At 36.9% G+C, this 9,602-nt stretch overlaps 1 protein-coding gene across 1 annotated transcript; it reads left to right on the top strand.

The window, feature by feature from the left end:
* Positions 1–4,807: 4,807 nt before the first annotated feature.
* On the top strand, positions 4,808–8,233 carry LOC141604864 (small ribosomal subunit protein uS13c-like). Its single transcript, XM_074423413.1, has 3 exons — positions 4,808–5,070; positions 5,809–6,033; positions 7,933–8,233. Exons 1-3 carry the CDS (start codon positions 4,960–4,962, stop codon positions 8,104–8,106), a joined length of 510 nt encoding a protein of 169 aa, XP_074279514.1. The 5' UTR covers positions 4,808–4,959; the 3' UTR covers positions 8,107–8,233.
* The last annotated feature ends 1,369 nt before the right edge of the window (positions 8,234–9,602 follow it).

The following is a 9,602-nucleotide window of genomic DNA, read 5'->3' as shown; positions in this document are numbered from 1 at the left end:
AAGAATGTCGTGAAAGTAATAATATTAATAGCGGGATAGCGAACGTGTCTCATAATTTTAAAATAAATTTTTTTATTTCATCATAATTACAAGATATGTCATAGAAAAATATATTATACAAATAGTAAACGTGTGAGTTAGACAACTGTAACATAGTTTATTTCATTGAAAATAAAATTTAACGGTAAATAGAGGTAACTCGGGAGAAGCCGAATATCAAACCTAGTAATAATTTAAAATAGAGTCGTTGTATGATGTATAATTATAACAAAAGTAATTAATTGTTACTACTCCATGCATGTCACTTGTAAATAGGTAGGTATTCTTATACGAGTCAAAACCCTAATTTCGCTCCTTAACTAAAAATCTTAACTCCGTCACTATCTACGTGACAAACTAAACAAGTGTCAAAATGACACGCATGCAATCATGCACGTACGAGTATTACAATTACTAAAATCACATAACGGTGGTGATGGTGATGCATCTAGAATTTAGGGCAGAGTACGGATCGGGTATTTGATCCAAAGTGCTAGTTCGGATCGGATATTCATATTAAAAATCCTGAAGTTAGATATCCAATATCCAAACCAAATATTTCGGATATCCAATGTTCGGGTATCCAAAATAATCGGTTCGGATGCGGATATCCATCGAATATCCATACTTTTGAATTTACTTTAAAATTAAGTTTGAAACACGATTATATTCATAGTCTTACGTGATGGTTTCTTTAGTATTCTTATTCCAATGTTCTCGACATAAAATTTAAGTACCACCTAGATATTTCTCTAATATTTTAAACAATAATTAAGTTGTATCAAATAAAATTTTATTTTCTCGAAATTATACAAGAAAACTATAGTTTCGGATCGGATCAGATATCCAAATGTTTTAATTCTAATATCCATATCCAAACCAAAACCAAAGATTTCGGATCAGATATCCAAACCAAACTTAACTTTCGGATCGGATATCCAAACATTCGGATCGAATTCGGATCGGATATCGGATCAGTTTGGATAATCGGATTTTTTGCTCTGCCCTACTAGAATCTAGATATGAAAGCAATAGCTATTGGAAGTTTCAGAGAACAATTGGGCCCACATTAAGGTTTATGACCCGACTCTAACCATCTTAATTGGGCTAAAATATGGCCCATACCTTATCCGTCTTCGCCTTTGAAGGTCACTCAAAGGTTGCTGTAATGCTGTTAATTACACTTTGTTTGACCTTACTTGCTGTGAATAGCCAACCTTGTGCAGGAAATTGATATGAATTGAAGAACATATAGATATGGATTGTGTGCTTCAATCATTAACTCTACTTGGATTGGATTTGTTTGATATAACATATATTATATTATATTTATTTTTTGTCTCCACAAAATATTCAGTATCAACTACGATAGTTAAAATAGACTCATCAGTCATATGAGAATATGAGATACAACTATATAAGTGTTTCATTTCATGTTCTTTTACTCATTCAGTCGTCTCATTGAAGACAGCCACTATCCGTCATAAGCTGAAGACGGATAGTGGCTCTCTCACAAAATGTAAGTGGGAAGGCAAGTTGGGTATTGTCAAGATACAGCTCACCCATGTTAAAGGCACACGTGAGTATCCCACACATTGGAAAAAGAGGAGAGAGTTGTCTATCATATAAACCAATGAGTTATTCCATCCATTGCCAATTGATTTTGGGATGAAACCTCCTTAGACTTATAAGCCGGACACTCTCTCCTCCATGCGGGTGCGGCTTAGGCCCGATAACGGAACTTATCAGATATCCATTTCCCCCCACTATCCATGAGAATTTGTGTTGCTCATTTATGATCGTGTATTGACGTGTATTTATGCAACGGAACGTGATTGTTTATATTTTTTGAGCGGGTAGGGCTTTTTATTCGTCCAATTTAATTACATCTTTTATGCGGGATTATTAGAGTTGCTCTTATTAGATCAGATTTACATAACTAAAACAAACTATGAAAATGACTTGAAAGAAGAGAACAAACATAATAATAGAAAATAGTACTCCCTCCTATTCACTAACATCTTCCACATTTCCTTAATCGGTAAGTCACAATGATCTTCCACTTTCCTTATTTATCTATCAATTTGTGGTTCATATTACATGTAACCCCACATTCTCTCTCCTACTTTCATTTTCTTCCACATACTATCATTCCACTAAATATTTGTCTAAAAGCAATGTGGAAGAAGATAAAGAATAGAAGGGAGTAATAAATAAGAACAAAAAAAAAGATGAAGATTTCATTATTTTCATCTAAAAATACAATATTACTCCGTACGTAATTTAAACATTCTTTGAGAGAAACCGTCTCTCAAATTTTAGTGATTTCTTAATTATTTGAGTGACTTTGTCTCAACTAATCCCATGTCTAAATATCTAATGCAAGTTTAATTGTCAAATAATTTCTACCATAGACAAAGTATTCTACTGTATATTCTAGGAAACTATTACTCCCTCCGTTATGGTCATTTATTGTTCTTTGGTTTTGACACAAAGACCAAGAAAAGAGAAGATGGTCAATAGCTAAATGATAAGTGGAACAAATTGAGTGTGAATGATCAAATTACTCATCAAGTTCATTCTTAAAATAGAAAGAACAATAAATGACTGAGACATCCCAAAATGGAAAATGACAACAAATGACCGGGACAGAGGGAGTACTTCGTCCACTATTTACTTGGTCTTATAGCATACCAGAGTACAAGACAGGTTAGAATCCTCTCCATTTCTTAAAAATAAATAAGGAATCCATTTTTTTACTATTTTGATTGAGGCAAGAGAGGACATAGTCGATGTTTATTGATAGTTTGTGATAGATGAACCAACTCAACCAAAACCTTAAGGTGATGGTTGAGGCCCAACTATTATAAATATTCCTATTACGCTCCCTCACTCAAATGCCCATTGGGCTTGAAGAGTGGTTGGTTGTGCACCGGCTCCCCCGTACCGTGTGCTGGTATTCCACTTCCAGAGTTTTTGAGGGGTTTTGAGGTTGTCAGGATTCGAACCCGTGACCTTCGGTCACACTGGCTCTGATACCATCACCTTAAGGTTTTGGTTGAGTTAGTTCATCTATCATAAATATTCCTATTAGTTTGATACTGAGAATTGCTCGTAGCTTTGAGGCCACTCAGACCACAGGAGTAATTTAGACGCTTCCGACTACGACTCCGGACTCTACGAGTCATAAGCGTGCATAGTTCGGGCTTACTTATGTACGAGTCACAAGTCACGAGTCTTATTTTTCATGATATATCTATTTCAAATATTATAAAATCATATGTTATTTACAACTTTGTATTGCAATTGATACCTTGTCCTAGAGCTTCCTATTACATTTTCATAAGCTCTTATGTAGGGTCCATCATTTTAGTGGACTCTACATATTGTATGTGAGACGGTAATACCAAAACTCAGTACAATTTATTTAATTTATGCTTTGTATAACGATTAAATGATCAACTCTCCATGACTTCGTCAAAGTTGGAACTCAGATACGATTAAGAATCGTCTTCATGTGAGGAACATAGCAAATCAATGGTAATCAACTAATCATCCATCAAAATTTTCTTCAAAAACAGAGCGAACTTGGGAGTAGAGGTGATAATTGGGTCATTCGGGTTAGGTCGGGTCAAAGCAGATTCGGGTTATGTCGAGTCATTGACGGGTTCGGGTCGCGTTAGTGTCGGTTAAGTTATTGACATATATTTTATCCTATATATTTCGTTTTAGATGGTAATTTTATGTTTAAACAAAGGGTAGATGTATTAATTGTAATTTTAAGTGATAATAATTAAGATGAATATCAAGTTTGTTTTATTTAAACCATTATTAAGCTAGTTCATTATCAGGTCATCTATCGGATTGAGAAAATATCGGTTCACGGGTCGGATCGGGTAGGATTGGAAAAAAGAAGGCTGATAACGGTTATCGGGTCAGGTCAGGACGGTTTCGGTTACGGTTCACCCAATTTTTGGATTGTATTGGGGTTAGTTTCAGGCGTGTTGGGTCGGGTCAGCTTTTACCAGTTCTACTTGGGACTTGGGAGATACACATTAGTTATTTAATTTCATGTTTTTAGGTAAGAGGCCTAAGGCGCCAGCTTCAAATAATATGAAGATGTGTACCCCTTGAAATTTGAAAAGCCCAATCGTGAATTCAAGTTGAAATCACTAGTGTGAGTTAAAAGTGCAGCCCAAATATAGTTAATGAAAAGATAATTAAGTTTAGCTCAACTCATCCAAGCGAGTTCGGATCTGAACGGGTTTTAATGGGACACAAGATGTGATCTCCATGCAGATTTTTTTCTCATATTCGGTTTTAATGTGCATTTTTAGTATAATAGAGTAGTCATTAATCCAAAATAAAATAAATGTTAAAAAAAAATAGCTTACACATGAGCTCATTAATCCAAAGCCAAGAGCATAAGATTACCTAACCCGAACCAACTTGTCCACCTCGATGATCAACTCGTCCATGATCTAATCTAGTCCCAATATTCATCGATAAAACCCAAACTCGACACAACATATTCCGCTTTAATCATCCTCGTAACTAGACCTGGAAAACCGACCAGGTTCGTGTTGTTTTCGTGTCGTATCAATAATTACCATCTCGACTCGTAATTCATAACTAATCTGAGTGAACAGATCACCCGCCTTTCCGGCAATCAGTCGTATATGTTTTTTTTTTCCGTAATTTTTCTTGAACACTTTTATTTGGGCTTGTACCAAACTCAATATATGGACATACACATACATATTCAATCGAGAGTTTCAAACCCAAGTGAACAAAAACCCATTTTTTATTTTTTGAGAAAACAAAAACCCAAATTTTATTTTTCAATTTTCAGCTTATCTTCATAAATAAATTCACTATTATCCACCTTATCTATCCTCCGAAGTGTGGGAACTGGGAACAATGGCGCAAGCTATGGCAACACCATTAGCACCTTCACTTTCTTTCATTTGCAATTCTAGACCTTCTTTTTCTGTACCTTCTCTATCTTTCCCTTCTTCTAAAACCCCAAAGGTATCACCTTTATTTATTTATTTACTATTCAATAATTCGCATCATTATTGTTATTATTACACAATTACGTGTTGTAAGACGGTTTTATACAAGTTTATTGTAAAACGGGTTTGTTTGATAACTACATTTCCCCTAATATGACCAGGGTCATGATTTATTGGTGGTTGGTGTAAAACCGCCTTACAAGAGACTAACTGTTACTAAATTGTTGTTGGCACTGTGATTTTGAGTCTTAATTTGTCATTTTAGTGACTGCCCAGTTTGTAATTAGTAATAATTAGTTGGTTTTATGGTTATTCAGTCATCCAATCATGATTAGTACCAATTATTTTCAGTCCTAATTTCTCATTTGTGTAAAACCGTCTTACACGAGACTAACTATTACTACTATAGTTATTGTTACTATTAGTTTCAGTCTTAATTTCTCATTTTAAGGACAACCCATTTTGTAATTAGAGCTAATTAGTTGGTCAATTGCTGGTTTTATGGTAATTCAGTCATCCCCATCATGGTTATTACCCAGTTTGTAATTAATTCTAATTAGTTGGTTAGTTATGCACGAGCGCACTTCTTTTTATCGTGAAGTAACAGTTATTCGATGCAATTTTCATTTTGGGTGATTTGGAAATTTTCTGTTTGTCTTGCTACACGCAAGGGTAATGCTGCCTACATTTGAGGTTCCCTTACTCCGTAATTTATGTTAGTTAATTGTTGGGTTTTTGGGAATGTTGGTTGTAGGTGGGTGGACTGACCATAACATGTGTGCGTGTGGGTGGGGTTGAAGTACCGAATAACAAAAGGATTGAGTATTCTCTTCAGTATGTTCATGGTATTGGACGTGCTCGAGCTAAACAGATTCTATGTGATTTGACTTTGGACAATAAAGTTACGAAAGATTTATCTGAGGAGGAGCTTATTCAAGTTAGAGATGAAGTCTCCAAGTACATGATTGAGGGTGATTTGGTATTTTCCCTTTACTTTTCTTATGTTTTTCTTTATCAATGTTTTGATTCAGTTTTTGTGTGGGGATTTGTTGACTGTGATCTTATATTAGCATCAAGTATTCAGTTGGAGTTCTTGTTTGAATGAATGCACAATGTCTATCAAAGGTTACAACTTTATTTGATTTGATGTTTTGAACTACATCAAGTGTTACTAGGTTGGTTTGGTCTATACGGTAAGTCTGTATGTGTAATTTGTGTTGGCAGATAATGTAGAGAACTAAATTGGTTACGACAATTTTTGTGTGTGGAGACACCCGATCTGTTCATTTTTCCACGAGCGAGGGGACTAGGGCTAAGCAAAATATCATATTATCTGAATTTGAACCCAAAAAATGGATATCCGTTTCTGAAAATGTTGGACATCGTATTGGATTCGGATATTGTTTTCAAATTTTCAGATATCCAACAGATTTCAGATCGAAATTGGATAGTCTAATCCAATTCTAGTAGTACTCTACGTTATTTGATTCAAAGTACAATGGAGAGTTACTAGGTTGGTTTGGTTTGATGTAAACTGTTATGTAGAGAACTAGTATTGATTATGTTGATATTTGTGCATGGAGACATGAGAACTGTTCGTTTTTAGATGGAGCAAGGAGACATAACTCTTCGTTTACTAAACGGTCTTTGCTTCTTTTGTAATATTACCCGCAACTAGTTGATGTAATTATCACTATGAGTAGCCCAATAACGTCTTTGTATTTTGTACCATGGAAAAGGATGCTTGTATCTGCCCCCCACCCCCACCGTTACACTCTTGAGCCTTTGAGGCATTGGATTAGCGATGCATGTTGAGGCAAAGAATACGCTTGAATTTGTTGCCTATAATCATTCCAAAATACTCCCCCTGTCCCGGTCACGGTCATTTGTTGTCTTCCATTTTTGGGTGTCTCGGTCAATTGATGCCCTTTCTATTTCAAGAATGAACTTGATGAGCAATTTGATCATTCACACACAATTTGGTCCACTTGTCATTTAGTAATTGGCCGTCTCCTCTTTCCTTGGCCTTTGTGCCAAAACCAAAAGACAACAATTGACCGGGACGGAGGGAGTACCTATCAAAATCGCAACTTTAGTGAATGTCAGTTAGCTTAAGAGTGTGTTTGGACTTCGGATAGGGGATATAGATGGAAAGGGAGGGGAGGGCAAGGGCGAGATTTTCTTTTGTTCTTGGTAGCAAAATGGAATTGGACGCATTTGGAAGGGAGGGAAATGGATCACTCTATTCTCCTCTTACAAGGCAGATTACAGTCCTTCCGAAAGGGAACATTTGGAGGGAAATCTCCCTCCTCCATTCCCTCCATTTCTCTTCCTGCATCCTCCATCCCTTCCCATTTTGTATCCAAACAGGCAAACACACCCGAAGTGGTTAAAGTCGTATTAATGGCTTGTTTGGATTTAGGATTCGGAGGTAAAGTAAGGGGAGGGATACAAATTTCCTTTCTCGGTTAGCAAACAGGGATCCATTTTCCCTCCTCAGACTAGTCGATAATTCCTCCTAACATATGAAAGTTTTGGAGGGAGAACTCATTTGTCCCATTCCCCGTCCCATTCCCTTCCCTCCCTCCCATCCCTCTCTATTTTCTCTATCAAAAACATACTCTACCGGTTGCGGCTTACACAAGGGCCCAAGATCTGGTACTCTAGATTTGTTTCGGTTTGGTTAACACAGTCTCTCTGACCTCCATAAGTGCATATGGGTTTACTTTCCAGAAATGTTTCATTTATTCATAGGAAAGCTTGTTCTTAATTTTTCTTAAAAATGTGACGACCAAATTGTTTATTGAGCAGTTGGTAGAGGATTCTTATGTTTTGAAGAGTAGATAATGATATTTTACCGCAAACTTCTTTTATGCAGAGGCGATTTAATGCAATGGCAATTAGGAGGTTGAAGGAGATCCAATGCTACAGAGGGGTAAGGCATATTCAAGGATTGCCGTGTCGGGGACAAAGAACCAAGAACAACACCAGAACTTTGAAGGGTAAAAGAGTTGCCATTGCTGGAAAGAAGAAGGCCCCTGGTCCTAAATAATTCAAGCATGTTTGTTTTTTTCTATTGTAATTGAGTGCATTGTAAGCTAATACATTTTCGGTTGTAATGACTTGCAAATCACAATCTCGGTTGTAATTGAGTGCATGCTTCTGTTGTTGACTCACAATCCCGGATTCGAACTTGGAAACTATTGTCCAATATACACTTCATTGTAAGCCGTTTGGGGGTCGTACTGGACCACGTTTCTTTTTCTCCCGTTTTTCAACCACGTGTCTGAGGTTATTTCAGGAGTTAACCTATACGATTTCAGCCTCAAATAACGAGCATTACTCCATTTTCCACGATTATCCGAGGTTTGACGAATGCTATTTATCGCATACCGGCACTCCCAGATGTTCTCATTTGCTCCTCAAATTTTGTGTCGCCACTTTACCTGATACGAGGAATTTTCTATGTGATTGTCGGAGAATTTTGTTCCGGGACCATGAAATCTCGAAAACCGTATATTATACACTTCATTTTAAGCCGTTCGGGAGGTTGTATTGGACCACGTCTGGGGTCATTGCAGGAGTAAACCTATTCGATTTCAACCCAAATAACGAGTATTAATTCATTTCATGACTATCCGAGGTTCGATGAATGTTGGTTTATCGCATACCGGCACCCCCAAATGTCCTCTGTTGCTCCTCAATTTTTTTGTGGCCGCTTTACCTGATCCGAGGAACTTTCTGTGTGATTTCCGGAAAATTTTGTTCCGGGACTCGGAAATCTCGAAAACCGTATATTATACACTTCATCTTAAGCCGTTCGGTAGGTCGTATTGGATCACATTTCTTTTTCTCCCGGTTTTTCAACCACGTGTCTAAGGTCATTGTAGGAGTAACCTATTCGATTTCAGCCCAAATAACGAGTATTAATTCATTTTTCACGATTATCCGAGGTTCGACGAATGTTGGTTTATCGCATACCGATACCTCCAAATGTCCTATGTTGCTCCTCAAACTTTTTGTAACCGCTTTCCTTGATCCGAAGAACTTTCTGTGTAATTTCCGGAGAATTTTGTTCCGAAACCCTGAAATCTCGAACACCGTATATTATACACTTTATTTTAAGCCGTTCGGTAGGTCGTACCGGACCATATTTCTTTTTTCTCCCGGTATTTCAACCACCTGTCCGAGGTCATTGGAGGAGTAAACTTATTCGATATCAGCCTCCAATAACGAGTACTAAATCTTTTTTCACAATTATCCGAGGTTCGACAAATGCTAGTTTAACGCATACCAGAACCCCAAAATGTCTTCCGATACTCCTCAAATTTTGTGTAGCCTACCTAATCCAAGAAACTTTTTGTGTGATATCCGTAGAGTTTTGTTCCGGGACCCTGAAATCTCGAAAATCGTGTATTATACACTTCAATTTGAGCCGTTCAGGAGGTTGTACCAGACCACGTTTCTTTTTCTCCCGATTTTTCTATCACGTGTCCGAGGTCATTTTAGGAGTTAACCTATACGATTTCAGCCTCAAATAACAAATAT

This window comes from Silene latifolia, chromosome 10 (assembly GCF_048544455.1).
Source record: "Silene latifolia isolate original U9 population chromosome 10, ASM4854445v1, whole genome shotgun sequence".
Classification (NCBI taxonomy): Eukaryota; Viridiplantae; Streptophyta; class Magnoliopsida; order Caryophyllales; family Caryophyllaceae; genus Silene; species Silene latifolia.
The sequence above is the reverse complement of the archived record's forward strand: the minus strand, read 5'-3'. Positions and strand labels throughout refer to the sequence as shown.

Bases quoted from the DNA above. Each gene is read 5' to 3' on its own strand.
- LOC141604864 (XM_074423413.1), top strand. From the start codon at position 4,960: ATGGCGCAAGCTATGGCAACACCATTAGCACCTTCACTTTCTTTCATT. The intron at 5,071-5,808 runs GTATCACCTTTA...TGTTGGTTGTAG, and splicing joins CTTCTTCTAAAACCCCAAAG to GTGGGTGGACTGACCATAAC. The intron at 6,034-7,932 runs GTATTTTCCCTT...TCTTTTATGCAG, and splicing joins ACATGATTGAGGGTGATTTG to AGGCGATTTAATGCAATGGC.